Below are 17,271 nucleotides of genomic sequence, written 5' to 3'. Positions count from 1 at the left end.
GAAACACCTTTTTGAATCTGGTGTCGACCAACACTATACTAGCTGGATATATCATGGGCAGAAAAGTCATAATGCAGCCCCTTCTAGTGTCAATGGAAATGAAGACCATCAAGATTATCACAATATGGAAACTCAGAAGATGCGCAAGTATAAAAAAACTTCTTTGGATCTTTGGGCGTGACCAATTCACGGTGATCTGTAGAGTTTGAACAATTGCTCCAAGATCTTTGAGAAACCATTATATGAAGGGTGTACAAAGTTTACCAAGTTATCAATGGTGGTTAAACTATTCAATCTAAAAGTCAAAGGTGGGTGGTTAGACAAGACTTTTTCAGAGTTACTGAAATTGTTTGGAGAGGTGCTTCCGGAAGGTCATTTACTACCATCCTCACTGAATAAGGTCAAGAAGACATTGTCCGTTTATGGAATGAAGTATGAAAAGATACATGCATGTCCTAACGACTGCATCCTATACAGAGGTGACGAGTATAAGGATCTTTCCGTGTGTCCTACTTGTGGAGCGTCAAGATATAAAGAGAATAAAAATATGACCGAGACAAGTAAAGGTGTGCTTGCAAAAGTTTTGTGGTATTTTCCACCCATCCCAAAGTTCAAAAAGATGTTTCAGTCTGTGTAAACAGCTAAGGATTTGACATGGCATGCTGATGCAAGAGAAGTTGATGACAAATTGCGTCACCCAGCAGATTCCCCAGCATGGAAGACTGTATATTGCATGTGGCCAGAGTTTGCAGCAGATTCACAAAATCTGCGTCTCACACTCTCCGCAGATGGTGTCAATCCACACGATTCTATGAGTAGTAGGTATAGTTGTTGGCCAGTTATGTTGATCACTTACAACCTTCCACCATGGTTGTGCGTGAAGAGAAAGTTTATGATGCTTACATTGTTGATATCATATCCACGACAACCAGGGAACGATATTGATGTGTACTTGAGGCCCTTGATTGAAAACTTAAAAAATTTATGGAATACTGGGTCGATGCTTATGATGCTTACCGACATGAATCCTTTACATTGAGAGTTGTGCTAATGTGGACAATAAATGATTTTCCCTCGCTTGGTAACTTATTTGGTTATTGCGTTAAAGGATATTATGCTTGTCCAATATGCGGTGAGAATACACCTTTGCTCAGACTGAAGCATTCTAAGAAGATTGTATACATGTCCACCAGAAGATTCCTCCCAAAGAACCACCCTTACAGAAAGCAGAAGAAGATGTTTAACGGTAAACAAGAGTTTCGATCACAACCAGAACCATTAACCGGTGAGAAATTAAAAGAAAAGATTAAGCTGCTTAATATTTCTTGGGGGAAAAAAGTTAAGAATGTAACTGTGAAGAATTTAGCAAAACCAAAAGGGCGGAAAGAAGTTACGAAACGAAAATTGAAGAAGTCAATGGGTAAAAGGAAGTGACAGGGTGCAGAGAAAAAGGCAAAGACGCCAACCACATCAGCAAGGGTTGATACTAGAGTCGATGATATTTTGAAATGTTGGAAAAAGTCGTCAATATTTTTTGAACTGGACTATTGGGAGTATTTGCCTGTTAGACACAACTTAGATGTCATGCATCTTGAGAAGAATGTTTGTGATATCATTATTGGTACATTGCTTAACATTCCTTTTAAAACAAAGGATACTATTAACGGTCATCTTGATCTTGAGGAGATGGGAAGGGCGGAGTTGGCACCAAAGATAGGTAAAAGTAAAACTTTCCTACCCCCAGCTTGTTTTACATTATCTAGGGATGAAAAGAGAAGAGTTTGCCAAACATTGCATGAGCTGAAAGTCCCCGAAGGATACTCTTCTAATTTCAAGCCCCGTGTTTCAATGGATGATCTAAAATTGCAAGGGCTGAAGTCGCACTATTGCCACGTTTTGATGCAGTAGTTGCTTCCTGTGGCAATACGATCTGTCTTGCCAAAGCATGTGAGATATGCAATTGTCATGTTGTGCTTCTTCTTCAGTGCGCTTTGTGCAAAAGTAATAGATGTGCATCAATTGAGTCAAATTCAAAAGGATGTTGTTGTCACCATATGTATGCTGGAAAAATACTTTCCCCCGTCACTCTTTGATATCATGGTTCATCTCACGATTCATCTTGTTAGAGAGGTGAAGCTTTGTGGTCCAGTTTTCTTTCGATGGATGTACCCATTTGAGAGGTAAACCAACTTACTGAGCTTTCCTTTATCCTTGGTTCGTATGACATAGTAAGCATCATTGTACCATTTTCCCATTGAAATGTCTTAGGTACATGGTGGTGCTGAAGGGTTATGTACGAAACCGCAATCGTCCAGAAGGTTGCATTGCTGAAAATTATATTGTAGAGGAAGCAATTGAGTTTTACAGTGAATTCTTATCTGACTTGGATGCAATTGGAGTTCCTCCCAATTGTAAAATCACTCCTGATGATATGCTAGTGGAGGGAGTTACCCCTGTAAGGGGTTATGTTGTTGAAGTTGATAGTACTGCCTTGGAGCAAGCGCATCTTTATGTGTTGCACAACACAGGAGTTGTTGAGCCCTACATAGGGTAAAATATGTTGATAGTTTACTTCCATTCTTCCATTGGTTTAGAATTTCTATAGCTAAATGTGAGATTGCTTTCGGTAACTAAATAGGGAGCACATGGACTACCTGAAGAAAATCCACCCCCGTCAGTCAAAGAAACCAACATGGTTACAAGAAGAACACAATCGTACCTTTAGTGATTGGCTTAAAGAAAGGGTACAATTAAGCAATTCTAAAGTACCATTTCTTCTGTAAACTCCATTTAATCGTTACTAACCCTTAAAAGAACACAGGTTTCACAAGAGCGACGCATCACCAATAACAAAGTCTCGGATACCTTAATGTGGATATCTCAAGGGGGGTGTGGTGGTTTACAAAAACATGGAGATGAAAATTTTCAAAATATAATTTATCTTCAAGGAATTTTTAACTTAATTATAGATAGGAAACAAGCATGATGGTGTGTCATTATCAAAATACAGTAGCTTTAAAAGATGGAAAAAATTGACAATAGCTTAGCTTACCGTACTCTCATCCGTCCTAGTTCCTATGCAATAATAGTGAAAGTACAAGAGTCATGGTGTTATTGAGAGTGCGAGAGATGAGCGCGAGAATGAAAAACATCCCCCCCAATGTTTTCACCCATTTTCATTTGTTTTCAATTTTTCTTTTATTTTTTTTTTCAATACGTCACACTTTATTATCCATCACATAATATTGGGTATATGTTAGGAAATAAATCAAGTATTTGCCTACAGAATAGGTAACAGTTGGTAATATTTCTAACATAAAACATGTACGTGTGACAAACATTGTAACGGATGAATAAGTGTTAGCAATCAATTTTACTATATGTTGCAAATTCAGTGTTATGGTGTAGTGCTACCAATAATGTTATGCTAAATTGTTTTGTTGTTTCAAAAGTGTAAACTGGCTTTGGGGTCCAAAAGCAATATTGTTGCGGATGCTAGTCTAATTGAGGAGTTCGGACCGGATGACAATATCCATAATGTTAAAATGGGGGAAGGCTATGTACGTGTACAAATCATACGTACAATTTTGGCAAATTCTCTTCTGCCAAGACCGATTCCGGATGATGATATTACCACCATAGGAGGTGAAGTTGGCTACCACGTGGCTTGGCCAAGTGACTTTGTGGTATTTGACAATTTGGCTATCTCAAAACCTATGTTAGGAAACAAGCAGGTACTTGCCATTTTGATATTAACTAAAAGTGATAGTTATAGTTTACAAATATCTATTGAAATTGTCCTTATAATGTTAGTTAGGTTGTGGGATCAAAAGACAATGATAATGGTGCTAAAGTCGGATCAAAAGGCAATGATAATGGTGCTAATAAAGCCAAAAGTGTTATGCCAATCTCTAAACCAAAATCAGGAAATGAGAAGGTAAAATCTCTAATTTCTAAAATCATTAATCATATATGATACTCACTAGAATTTTTAATTTACAATTATTTTAATGTTTGTGGTTGTTTTAAAGTGCAAACTTGCTTTGGGGTCCAAAAGCAATGTTGTTGCTAATGCTTGTATAATTGAGGGGTTTGGACCGGATGACAAGATCCATAATGTTAAAATGGGGGAAGGCTATGTACATGTACAAATTATACGTGCAATTTTGGCAAATTCTCTTCTGCCAAGACCGATTCCGGATGATGATATTACCACCGTAGGAGGTGCAGTTGGCTACCACGTGGCTTGGCCAAGTGACTTTGTGGTATTTGACAATTTGGCTATCTCAAAACCTATGTTAGGAAACAAGCAGGTACTTACCATTTTTATATTAACTAAAAGTGATAGTTATAGTTTACAAATATCTATTGAAATTGTCCTTATAATGTTTGTTAGGCTGTGGGATCAAAAGACAATGATAATGGTGCTAAAGCCGGATCAAAAGGCAATGATAATGGTGCTAATAAAGCCAAAAGTGTTATGTCACCCTAAACCAAAATCAGGAAATGAGAAGGTAAAATCTCTAATTTCTAAAATCATTAATCATATATGATACTCACTAGCTAGAATTTTAAATTTACAATTATTTTAATGTTTGTGGTTGTTTTAAAATGTAAACTTGCTTTGGGGTGCAAAAGCAATGTTGTTGTTGATGCTTGTATAATTGAGGGGTTTGGACCGGATGACAAGATTCATAATGTTAAAATGGGGGAAGGCTATGTGCGTGTACAAATCATACGTGCAATTTTGGCAAATTCTCTCCTGCCAAGACTGATTTTGGATGATGATATTACCACCGTAGGAGGTGTAGTTGGCTACCACGTGGCTTGGCCAAGTGACTTTGTGGTATTTGACAATTTGGCTATCTCAAAACCTATGTTAGGAAACAAGCAGGTACTTGTCATTTTGATATTAACTAAAAGTTATAGTTATATATAGTTTACAAATTGTTACAACACGAATAACAAAGTCAAGCTCTTATAACCCAAATGTTCTTTTCGATCTGTTACAACTCAAACACTGTTACAATCTTCTCTCTCGCTCTCTCTCTCTCTCTTGGATCTATTGCCGCCTCCTCCTCTCCTCTTTTTCCCCTCTCTTTCTTCCTCCTCACTTCCCTTTTATATCTCCTCCCCCTCTCATCTAAACCCTCCACCTGTCCCTCGATCCCGCGGTCCCCTACCCTCCATGTGTAGGGTTTCCGTATCGCGACCACGTGCTGGCATCACGCTCTGGTGCAGCGCGGCCTTGTGGGTTATGTTAAGTCCGGCCCCACTCCCTATGATATTCCAGGACGGTATCATGCCACTACAGATGCCCCCTCTCGAGTCCGCGATGGTATCTCGATCGGGGAGTCGAGAGTTCGCCTCCTTCCTCCTTCCGACCGGGGTCTTCCCTCTTCCCCTCACAGCTGGATTCGTGATTGCGCATGCGGTTTCCCCTTCTGCCCCCTCGTTTCTCGTGCATCCACGTGCCTTCTGCTGGCTGGTTCTTTTTGGTGTCCCCTCGATTTCAGCACCCCGGCAATTACCCTTTTGCCCCCACCTCTTATAAAAAGCCCGCTCGATTTCTTTTCTCTCTCTCACTCAGCCCTTCTTTCGCCTTTCAGCTTCTCTTCCCCTTTTCCTCCACCCTTCTTCCATTTTCCCAGCTCCGGTTGCTTGCTCGGTCGTTTTCTTTGGGTTCTGTAGCTGACATTCTTGCTCCGGTTGCTCTCTCTTTCCTCAGGTTGGTCTCCCTTTCTCTTTGGCTTCCTTTAATTGTTATAGTGCTCACTATTCCTTTGTGTTTGGAACTATTCATCTTCACTTCCTTCCCTGCCTTGTTGTGTTCGTACGTCTTCCACCCTGTCCCCGATGTCTGTCTCTAGATCCGCCACCTCCTCCTCCTCCCTACACCGCAGCCTTGCCCCTGACCAGACCGAGGCCCCCTCTACCTCCGGGCAAGCTTTTGCCCTTCCGCTGCCACCACCACGTAGCCGTAGACCTAATCTTGAGGCTGTTAAAGCGGCTTATGGGATACCCGCTGACGTCACCTTAGAGCACGTGCCCGACTTAACTTATTACCCTCATTTGGTCCCCCACAAGCCAGGGTGTCTCGTGGCCACGGTAGGACAGATTGTCGCTGGCCTTCGACTGCCTCTCACCCGTCTTGATGTCGAGGTGTGCAATCACTTCAACATCCCCCCATGCCAAGGTATTGGCAATTTCTGGAGAGTCATGTATGCCGCGAACCACTACAACCGCTCAGAAGTACCCCGAATAACGGTTCGCGACATGGCCGCCCACTTCTACCTCAAAAAGAGTACCAAGGAAGTCAGTGTGGGCTATCACTCGTTTTGCCTCCGCCCTAGAAAAAAGCACTTTATCCTTCGCATCACTTCCTCCGACAAATTATGGCATCACTACCCTCTTTATATCTCCGGAAACTTCATCTCCGCGGACCTTCCACCTGAGTTGAATCTCCATCACCTGGCCTTCCTCCCCAGTGGTGAGTCCCGCTCTTTATCTACCCCTATGGAAGTATGTCTTTCGGTTTCTAATCAAACTTGTCGTTTATCTATTTCAGGTTGGCGGCCCGACTCGAGATCGCGACCCTACGACAACATCTTTTCCACGACCTTCCAGAGGATTCGTGACCTGGGTGCGGCTCAATCCGTGCTACTTGGGATCGACCCCGCCACAGCTACGCCCTTATTATCTGACCCTGAGTTGGCATCCATAGGAAAATACAGCGCTCCCTTTTTTCGTCCTCCTCCCCCTAAAGAAAGAAAGCCCCGTGCCACTTCCCCTCCCAAGAAAAAACGCCGCACCGCAGCCTCATCACTCCGCCCCCAACCTGTTCGTCTTACCACTCACCGCTCCGCAGCCCCTACCCCCTACCGCTCCCTGGAAACTTGGGAAGACCAGTGCTCCCCGTCTCATTCCTCCTCCACCACTTCTCCTCCTTCAAGCATGGGCGCTAACAAACGCAAACTCTTCGATAGCGACTCGGATGAGGACGTTGTCGCCGCTGCCCCTCAATCCACCGCCGTTCCTCCATCTCCTCCCCCAGCCTCCAAACGTTCACTGCCTTCCGTCCCTGGAGAAGGCCCCCCATCTAAGGATCGCCCCACCTACCGCGCCCCCTCAAGTGGAACAGCGCCCCGGGAAGGAGGTGGCGTCCCACACTGATAAGGAGGCCGACGAACCCACTCCTCCATTTTGCCCCTCCTTCAAGCTTCGGAACCGCACCCTGACCATCAAAGATTCTGCTCTGAAGAACCCAGCAGTGGCTTCTTCCCTGTTCTTTGGGTCTCACCTCCCCGAAGATATGGCATATGCCGAAGGTGGTTCCTTTGAGTCCCACCGGACTTCCTTCTATACGGGCTGGGAGAAGGTACCCCTCTCTCTGCATTCGATATCTTTCTTCCTTCTCTTTAAGTATTCTGACTTTTGCTCCCTTCTTCAGATGAGCTTGGATATCTCCTTCATGATCCGCGGCCTGTTTGGTGCCAGGGCGCGGATTAATGAACTTAATAAGGAGGTGGCCCTCCTAGAAGAGAAGAAAGCGGCCGCTGACCTAGACAAGCTACGGGCCCAAGACAAGCTCAGGGCCGCAGAGGCCGCCCACCTGGCGTATATGAACGCGGCCGCCCTCCAGCGTGAGGCCCTTCAAGAGAAGCACGCTGCCGCTCTGGACTCTCTTTCTCAAAAGCACCAAGAAGCTTTGGCGGCACTCCATGCGCAGCACGAGGCCGACATGGACGAGCTCCGTGGCATTTACCGGGCCCAAGCCGAGAAGAGGGTGGCCAAGAAGGTCAAGGAAGAGATGACCCGGCTCACTAAAGAAGGCCGCCTCCTTCCGAAGCTCGCTGCCGCTGCTCCATCGAGATCGTTGTGCCAATGGGGACTCTACCGGAAGGAGAGGTGCCACTGAGCTGGTAGCCGAGGCTATAGATATGGCTGCGGACATAGTTATAGAAGAAGCCGCCGCTTCGGTGATCCTGGAAAGTTCTATGTCTTGAAAATGGCTTGTTTATGCCCTGGCTAGGCTTCTCTTGATGCTACATTGTCATACTCTTTACGTTACTTTTGCTGTATTTTTACTCCCCCCAGTTGGGATGTTAATACTATGTTTTGCCCCTTTTTATCTCCTTTTTATTGGATTGTTTCTGTCCACCCTCTTGTTTGGATGTTTGACTTGCCTGCCCCGATCCAGATTGGGGGCTCCGCTACTCTCTCTATCTCCGGCAGGCGCTCTGCCCGCGGCACTCGGAAGCCTCTTCGGCTTCCGCCCTATCTACCGAGGGATCGGGCGACTCCTCTCACCCCGGCCCTGAGAGACCTCACCTTAGTGTGGCAACTCCTTTTTGCCCCCCTAAGGTTTGGACCTCTCGTCCTTGGGGGGCTCATCCCCCCCCTTCCCTTCACTCTGAGGGGTAATGAAAACTCAAACGATGATATTCCACCTCAAAAGTGCTACAGTTTTATATATGTACAAGTAGCTCATGCAGTTTTCAGTCTCTCTCATTACATTCACTCATGAAATATTTTCAACAACCTTATATTCCACGGCTTATCCACCGCTGCTCCCTCCAAGGTTTGTAACCTGTAGGTACCGGTTCCCCCTACCTCGACTACCACGTAAGGCCCCTCCCACGTCGGGCCCAACTTTCTCTCGCTAGCTCCTTGGTGCTGGGTGTCACTCTCCAAAGCACCTTGTCTCCCACCGCGAATCTCCTCACTCTCAGCTTTTTGTCATACTGCCTCTGCAGGCGGCGGTGATAGTCCTCCAATCTGACGCGCGTCGTGTCTCTCCTTTCCTCTGCTAGGTTCATATCCCTGGCCAAAATGCCCCAGTTCGACTTATCCTCGACAGCCACGGTCCTAGTGGTCGCCGCCACCATCTCCGTTGGTATCACGGCCTCTACTCCATATGCCAATGCAAAAGGGGTGTCACCGGTGGATGTTCGTGGGGTCGTCCGATAGGCCCAAAGCACCCGACTTAGTTCGTCGGCCCAGGACCCCTTCCTGCCCTCCAGTTTCCTCTTGAGATTGTTGAGTATGGTTTTGTTAGATGACTCCGCCTGCCCATTTCCCTCGGGGTTGTAGGGGGCTGAGAATCCCTGCTTGATGTGATACGTTTGCAGGAAACCCCTAACCTTAGAACCCGTGAACTGGGTTCCATTATCCGCGATTATAGCGTAGAGGGCAACCGAAGCGGCAAATGATATTTTCCCACAAGAACTTGATCACCGCACCTCTTTCCTGCGCTGTAATAATGCCTGCGGCTTCAATCCACTTTGTAAAATAGTCAGTTGCGACCAACAAGAACCTCCTCTTACCGCGGGCCATGGGCAGCGGTCCCACTATGTCCAGGGCCCACATCGCGAATGGCCATGGGCTAGACACACTGTGCAGCGGCTCGGCTGGGGCCCATATCAACTGAGAAAATCTCTGACACTTCTCACATCTTTTAGAGAATTCCACAGCGTCTCTCTTCATGTGAGGCCAGAAGTAACCCTGTGTCAACAATCGGTGTACTGTTGTCCTGCCCGCCGAGTGGCTCCCGCAATCCCCCTCATGTAGCTCACTGAGCACCTCTCGAGCCAGTCCCGGCCCCAAGCATTTCAACAAGGGTCCCTTGAAATTCCTCCGATATAACTCCCCCCCTACTAATGTGTACCTCCGAGCTGTCTGTTCCAACCTTCGTCTCTCCCTGGGACCAATATTCTCTTCTCCTGTCAAAAACTGCTTGATAGGCACCATCCATCCTTCGTCGCTCTCTGCGGTATTCAGTACTCCCGCTGGTTCCTCTGTGCTCGGTCTATCCAGTCTTCTCACCTCTATAGTTCTTCCTTCAGACCCCGGCATGGCCGCGGCTACATATGCCAGGGCATCAGCGTGACGGTTCTCCCCACGGTTCAAATGTACAAACCGAATCGCCGCGAACTTCGACGCCCGACCCCGGAAGACCCCCAAGTATCTCGCCATCCTGGGACACCGTGCCGCGAATCCACCATTCGCCTGGCACACCACCAAATTGGAATCGGAGTACACAGTAAGTTCCTTCACCCCCAAGCCTTCTGCCATTCCCATGCCCGCAATTACCGCCTCATACTCTGCCTCGTTATTAGATGCCGCGAATCCTAACTTCATCGTCAGCTCTAGCCTGTTATTGTCTGGTGTGACCAGTACTACGCCGATTCCACTGCCGGCATCCGTGGCTGACCCGTCAGCAAACACTCTCCAACCGTTACCTCCGTCCCATGGATCCGCGCTACCCTGTTCTTTTTCTCCCTCATTCTCCAAAACCATCTCCTCCCCCCAATTAGGGTCCTCTGCGGGGAACTCCGCCAAGAACTCCGCCAGGGCCTGTGCCTTCTCCGCTGTCCTAACCTGATATTGGATCTCATATGCACTCAGCATCACGGCCCATTTCAACATTCTCCACGATTTCTGCGCCTCCGAGCACAGCAGGGGCAAGTTCGTGACCACGATCACTGAGTGTGCTTCAAAGTAGGGCTTTAGTTTCAGGGCCGAAAAGAGATCGAGGGGTGCTTCTCCACGCGGATCCGCACGGTTTCGTGATCCAACATTGTCTTGCTCTGAAAGTACACTGGTCTTTCTATCTTATCCACTACTCGAACGAGGACCGAGCTGATTGCGTAATCTGAGACCCCTAGATACAGATACAATTTCTCTCCTTCTTCCGGTCGCGACAACAAAGGGATCTCCCCCAAATATCTTTTGAGCCCTTGGAACGCCTGTTCACACTCTGCCGTCCATGAGAAGTCCGCGGAGTTCCTCAACAGTCGATACAGCGGTCTGCATTTGTCCGACGACTTCGATATGAATCTGTTGAGAGCTGCAACCCTTCCAGCCAACCGCTGCACCTCCTTTACTGTCTGCGGCGAGGGCATTTCTACCAATGACCTAATCTGCTCTGGGTTGGCCTCTATCCCTCGCTGTGTCACAATATACACTAGAAATTTTCCTGTGGTCACTCCAAATGTACATTTCTCGGGGTTGAGCTTCAAATTATGGGTCCGCAGTATCCGGAATGTCTCCTCCAACCCCTCCAAATGCTCCTGCTCCGACATGCTCTTTTCCACCATATCATCGATGTATACCTCAATGCCCTTGCGAATTTTGCCCTCGAACATCTTCTCCGCCAGGCGCTGGAATGTGGCCCCTGCATTTTTCAACCCAAACGGCATTCTCGTGTAGCAGTATGTGCCTCCTTCCACCACGAAGGAGGTCTTCTCCTGATCCGGGCCATACATCGCCACCTAGTTGTACCCCATCAATGCGTCCATAAACGAGAACATGCTGAATCCCGCCGTCCTGTCTACCAACTCGTCAACTCGCGGCATTGGATAACCGTCTTTCGAACACTCTAAATTTACATCTGTGAAGTCAACACACATCCTGACCTTCCCATTCTTCTTCGGGACCGCGACTATGTTGGACAACCAGTCCGTGAATTCCACGTCCCTTATAATTCCTGCCATCTTTAATCTGGCAACTTCTTCTCGGATTCCTTCCGCGTATTTAGGCCTCATACCCCTCATCTTCTGTCTCACTGGCTTCGCGTCCTCCCTCATATGCAGGCGATGACATGCGAATCCCGGATCTAAACCAGTGATATCCTCTATTTCCCACGCAAAGACGTCTTTGTTTCTCACCAAGCATTGTACCAGCTTCTCCCTCCATTCCACTGCAAGACTCGACCCTATCGACGTGAACTTCTCTTCCTCTCTCGCCCGCGGTTTTACCATCTCTATCTCATCCAAAGTTTTGGGATCCCTCATGAGTTGCTCCCTTCCGCTGCCCCGCAAGACCCGTAATTAATTTACGCGGACCTCTTCCTGGTGCTCGTCGGCTTCTCCTCTGGTCCGCGGGACATCCTCTTGATTGTATTCTGGTGACTATTTTTAGATGCCACCTGATCTCCGCGGACCTCAAATGTTCCCATTGGGGTAGGGAATCTAATAACTTGATAGTACGTCGACGGCACCGCCCTCATCTCATGTATCCATCTCCTCCCCAGGATCGCGTTGTACTAGGAGCTGGAATCGACCACCATAAACCTTGAGAACACTGTCACCGGTCCCGCGGTTACTGGTAGCAAGAGTTCCCCCATAGGCTCAGTGACACTTCCATTGAATCCGTACAAACTTGTCCGCGGAGGTCTCAGTTGTCCCGGGTCGATCCCCATCTCCTCTATAGCCCCTCTGAACAGCAAATCCACGGCGCTACCACAGTCTACCAGGACCCTTTTGACCACATAATTACCCATCGCTACTGTGATGACCAACGCATCCTCATGCGGTGTGTCCACGGCTCAGAGGTCTGCCTTGGAGAATGTAATTGTCTCTTCCATTGTCTCTTCTCTGTATCTCTGTCCTCGGTGCGACTCATTGACCTGTTGGATACTTCGTCCTTCGACCTTGTCGATGGGCGTTATGGCTCGGTCTTCCCGCTGAAAATAACATTTATAGTTCCCAGTATTCGCCCGGCCGCTGCACCCTGCTCCCTATTTGGAGGTTCCCCCACGAATTCCCTCAGCATCCCCTTCTCCACCAATCTCTGGACTAACCATTTTAGGGCATAACAATCGTTGGTCTCGTGATTGTGCACCTGGTGATAGTCACAGTATGGTTTGTTAGGCATTTCCGCCGGAATGGTTCGCGGCCCTTCGTATCCCTGTACATTTCTTATCAACGGTAATATCTCACTCAATGGTCTCCGCCCGGTATGTGATCTCGGTTCAGCGGTATGGCTTCCTCTCCCTCTGCTCTCTTCGAATTACCTCCCTCCCTCTTTCCGGCCTCGATGATTGACCGCGGTACCTCTCTTTGCCTCGGTCCTTTCCCTCGGTCTTACCGCGCTCCCTCTCTTTCTCCACTGCTGATACTGTCTTGCCTCCCCTCTTCGATTCATTCGCATGGTATCTTTCATTGCCTGATGTACTTTCTACCCGCGGGTATAACTTCGTGCAAAGGTCGCGATCTCGTTCTTAGCCACGATGATGGACCGCCGCCCGGTCGCGCCCTCTCTCGAACGCTATTACGCCGTTCGTTCTCGTCCAGATTTTCCACCTTTAGGGTCTCGGCCTGAAGTTTATTACGGATACTCTCGGCCGGACTCAGCGGTTCTTTGTCTAACATTGAATAAGGCCGCGATGTCTACCACCCTCCTCTTCTGATGTATAAAATGATCCACAAATGCCTGTTCTAGCTCTTGGAAATTCGTTATGCTCTTTGAGGGTAACCGATAGTACCAGTCGGAAGCCCCCCCCTTAAGGCTGGCCGGGAACATCATGCACCGCAAACCATCATACCTCGCCTCTCTTGCGGGCGGCATCTGCTGTCTGAAGTGATGGATGTGATCTGCCGGGTCCCCCGTGCCGTCATATCTCTCGAATCTCAGCTGGTTAAAGCGCTTTGGTACTTCAGACGTCCATATCGCGTCCGCTAGGGGATTGCGATTCAACCCCGCCACCACTTGACTGGCCGCGCCCGTTTGGGCCCTTATGCATTGAAGATTAAGCCTCTCTATCTGTTGATCATTTCTTTGGACTGCTCCATTGTTAACCCGGTCACCGGATTGTCCACCAAAGGTCGGTCCTTGCTCCTCATCCTCCTCCTCTTCTCTCTCCGGCTTCCTCTTACCTCATCCCCGGATTCTTCCTCCCCTCTCTTTTTTTCTCTCCTCGGCTCCTCATTTTCCTCCCTCAATCTCCGATTTCTTTCGCATGAGGCGCTTCCTCCTCTGCTCTTCCCTCCTCTCGTCCCTCTCCTTCTTCCACCGCCGCTTCCGGCATTTGTTCCGGGACTCTCTTCTTTCGGGGCCTACCCGCCGCCTTCTTTGGTGCCATTTCTATCTTGTTGTCCCCACAGACGGCGCCAAATGTTACAACACGAATAACAAAGTCAAGCTCTTATAACCCAAATGTTCTTTTCGATCTGTTACAACTCAAACACTATTACAATCTTCTCTCTCGCTCTCTCTCTCTCTCTTGGATCTATTGCCGCCTCCTCCTCTCCTCTTTTTCCCCTCTCTTTCTTCCTCCTCACTTCCCTTTTATATCTCCTCCCCCTCTCATCTAAACCCTCCACCTGTCCCTCGATCCCGCGGTCCCCTACCCTCCATGTGTAAGGTTTCCGTACCGCGACCACGTGCTGGCATCACGCTCTGGTGCAGCGCGGCCTTGTGGGTTATGTTAAGTCCGGCCCCACTCCCTATGATATTCCAGGACGGTATCATGCCACTACACAAATATCTATTAAAATTGTCCTTATAATGTTTGTTAGGCTGTGGGATCAAAAGACAATGATAATGGTGCTAAAGCTAGATCAAAAGGCAATGATAATGGTGCTAATAAAACCAAAAGTGTTATGCCAATCTCTAAACCTAAATCAGGAAATGAGAAGGTAAAATCTCTAATTTCTAAAATCATTAATCATGGTACTCACTATAATTTTTAATTTTTAATTATTTTAATGTTTGTTGCTGTTTTAAAGTGTAAACTTGCTTTGGGGTCCAAAAGCAATGTTGTTGCTGATGCTTGTATAATTGAGGGATTTTGGACCGGATGACAAGATCCATAATGATAGAATGGGTGAAGGCTATGTGCGTGTACAAATAATACGTGCAATTTCAGCGATTGCTCTTCTACCAAGACCAATTCCTGATGATGACATTACCAGGGTAGGTGGTGCGGTAAAATTTTACCACGTGAAGCTTGGCCTCGTGACTTTGTCATACTTGATAATAAGGTAAAACGTATTCTATTATATTTTTCTACCAATATTTATATAAATTAGCACCTATTTGTATTTATTATTCATTGTATTTTTTTTTTTATAGATTAATGAGGTTGAATGTGATGAGCATGACGAAATTATATTTGAAGAATTTGCGGTTTTGGTCGGCAATATAATGAAGGGAAATCATATAAGTGAAATGGACATGAGGATTTTTGAGCGTGAACTGCAGTTTTATATTGTAAAAGATGAAATAATGGATATTTGTCATAAGCAAATGTTGAATGCCAATTGCATTGTAGTATATATCAGGTGAGTGGAATCTTGGATTTTTTTTTAAGAGTTGAGTTGTTTAATTTATGCGTACATATCGTACTAATGGTAGTATGCTTTTCTTTTAGATATTTGTATGAGAAATACGAAAGTTCTCGGAGGAGGTTTGGATCGTTATCCTGGCGATTTCAACTTGTATGCAGACAAAAAAGAGATGAATCGTCTGGTCTCAAATAGATTAATGGCAAGACAAGGAGACCAAATTATTTTTCTTCCGTACAATTCGGGGTATGCTTGTTGGTCATGTTATTTAACATATATACATTCTCATTTTATTTTTATTTTTTGTACTTTCTTAACTCCTATATATGGTTGTATAGGATTCATTGGGTTTTGGTAATTATTGACGAAAGTGCAAAAAAAGTATATTTTCTTGATTCAACTGGAGGTGTCCCTGATATAAAACTAAGATGCATGGTGAACACGTGAGTTGATTAATCTTATTTTTATTTTGTATGTCATATATGCAAACAACTTGTAACTTAATTGTAAAGTTCGTTTTTTAGTGGGATGAAAACATTAGTATTAAGTGAAGGAAAAAGAGTGGAACCAGAGTGGTACTATGTCAAGGTAAATATATAATACTTGAATGTGAAAGATTTACTTAGTGTATTGAATGTGTTTTGACAATTTGTTTATGCTTTCGTGTAGTGCCCAATTCAACCAGGAGGATACGAGTGTGGATATTATGTCTTGCGGTTCATGAGACATTTTATGATAGATCCTAATCAATCAATTAAGACAAAGGTTAGCAAGTCTTTCTTGTTAATATATTCTAAAATATCTATGTAATTCTTTCTTGTAAACGTATATCATATATACTAAATTCTTTGTTGACTTGACGTACTTGTGTAGCTAATGGAGCTGGCCAATACTATCACCTATACCAATGCTGAGCTTATTGAAATTCATATGGAGTTTATTGACTTTATCGAACGATTTATCTCGCCAAGCCAAAAGTATGAGTATGTATTGCGATAATAGTATTTTGTTTTTATTTTGTTTGCTGCTTTGAGGTATGGGATGACTTTAAATGTAGTAGTGTATATCTTGAATCACATCCCATTTGCATTGTAGGTATTTTCATTTATTTTTTCTTCCGTTGTGAGAACTAAGTCCCATCGCATTGTTATCGTCATGCTTATATAAAATAGTGTGCTTTTGGTCAGTGGCAAATTTACTAATAATGTTTATTTACTTTATATGCTTTTTAGGTTTGACAACGTTCAATCGATCGATGGATAATACTTAATTTGTTGATGATGGAGTTGATTAGAATGATTTTTAGTTTGGTTGAATGTGCTATCAAATAAGTGTATCTAGCATTTTTCAGTGATGTTGGATAAATGATAAATTAATGTAAGGAATAAGTGTTTTCGAATGGTTTGAAAATATATGGGTTGAAGTTATTGTGGATATTTTAATTTTATTTTTGAGAATTTTATAGCTGTTTTATTGGCGAAATAAGTTTACAAATTAGGAATTGAATTACAGGTTATTAGGTAGGAATTGAATTACAGATTATTATGCAGTATTTTTTACTAGAAAAATATAATAATAATATATATAATATAAATTAAAAAATAATAATAAAAAAAAATAGATGACGGTTGTAGAAGAACTGTTACAGTGTAAACTATTTGTTGACGTATTTTTCTTGCATAAAATAACGATTTTGTAGTAGTTGATAGGCATTTCATGACGATTCTACAATAGTCAATGGGCATTTCATGACAGTTCCACAGTAGTCAATTGGTATTTCATGACGGTTCTACAATAGTCAATGGGCATTTCATGACGGTTCCACATTAGTCAATTAGCATTTCATGACGGTTCTAACGTGAACTGTTAGAAAATATTGTTAATTTCTTGACGGTTCTAACTATAATTAATGATGGTTACATATGAGATGTCATAATAAAACTTACCTACTATGACGTTTTAAAAACTAATATATGTCATAATGGGAGGAACTTTTAAGACGTTTTTCTATGAACCGTCATAAATTTAATGACGGTTTTGGTTGGCTTTTTATGACACCCTCAATAATGACGGCTAATTTTTCAATCAGAAAGTGTCATGATATGTATTTCATGACAGCTAAAAATTGTCATAAAAAGCCCTTTTTTTTAGTAGTGCGTCTTTTATCACTCTCTAGAGGTAGTTTTGCATTCTTTCAACTATG

The 17,271-nt window shown here is 44.8% G+C and overlaps 2 protein-coding genes across 2 annotated transcripts; one reads left to right on the top strand and one right to left on the bottom strand.

Annotated features, from left to right (window-relative positions):
* The first annotated feature begins 274 nt into the window (after positions 1-274).
* LOC147515631 (uncharacterized) lies at positions 275-2,554 on the top strand. Its single transcript, XM_086592985.1, has 5 exons — positions 275-566; positions 642-822; positions 1,569-1,877; positions 1,986-2,180; positions 2,269-2,554. The coding sequence occupies exons 1-5, from the start codon at positions 275-277 to the stop codon at positions 2,552-2,554; spliced, it is 1,263 nt and encodes a 420-aa protein (XP_086449111.1).
* Positions 2,555-8,986: 6,432 nt separating this feature from the next.
* Positions 8,987-10,410, bottom strand: LOC147515630 (uncharacterized). The gene is made up of 2 exons (XM_086592984.1): positions 9,668-10,410; positions 8,987-9,107 (listed from the first exon to the last, which is right to left on the bottom strand). Exons 1-2 carry the CDS (start codon positions 10,408-10,410, stop codon positions 8,987-8,989), a joined length of 864 nt encoding a protein of 287 aa, XP_086449110.1.
* Between the last annotated feature and the right edge of the window lie 6,861 nt (positions 10,411-17,271).

This window comes from Coptis chinensis, chromosome 2 (genome assembly GCF_015680905.1).
Source record: "Coptis chinensis isolate HL-2020 chromosome 2, ASM1568090v1, whole genome shotgun sequence".
NCBI lineage: Eukaryota > Viridiplantae > Streptophyta > Magnoliopsida > Ranunculales > Ranunculaceae > Coptis > Coptis chinensis.
Note: the sequence above shows the minus strand (reverse complement) of the source record. Positions and strands in the feature narration are given on the sequence as shown.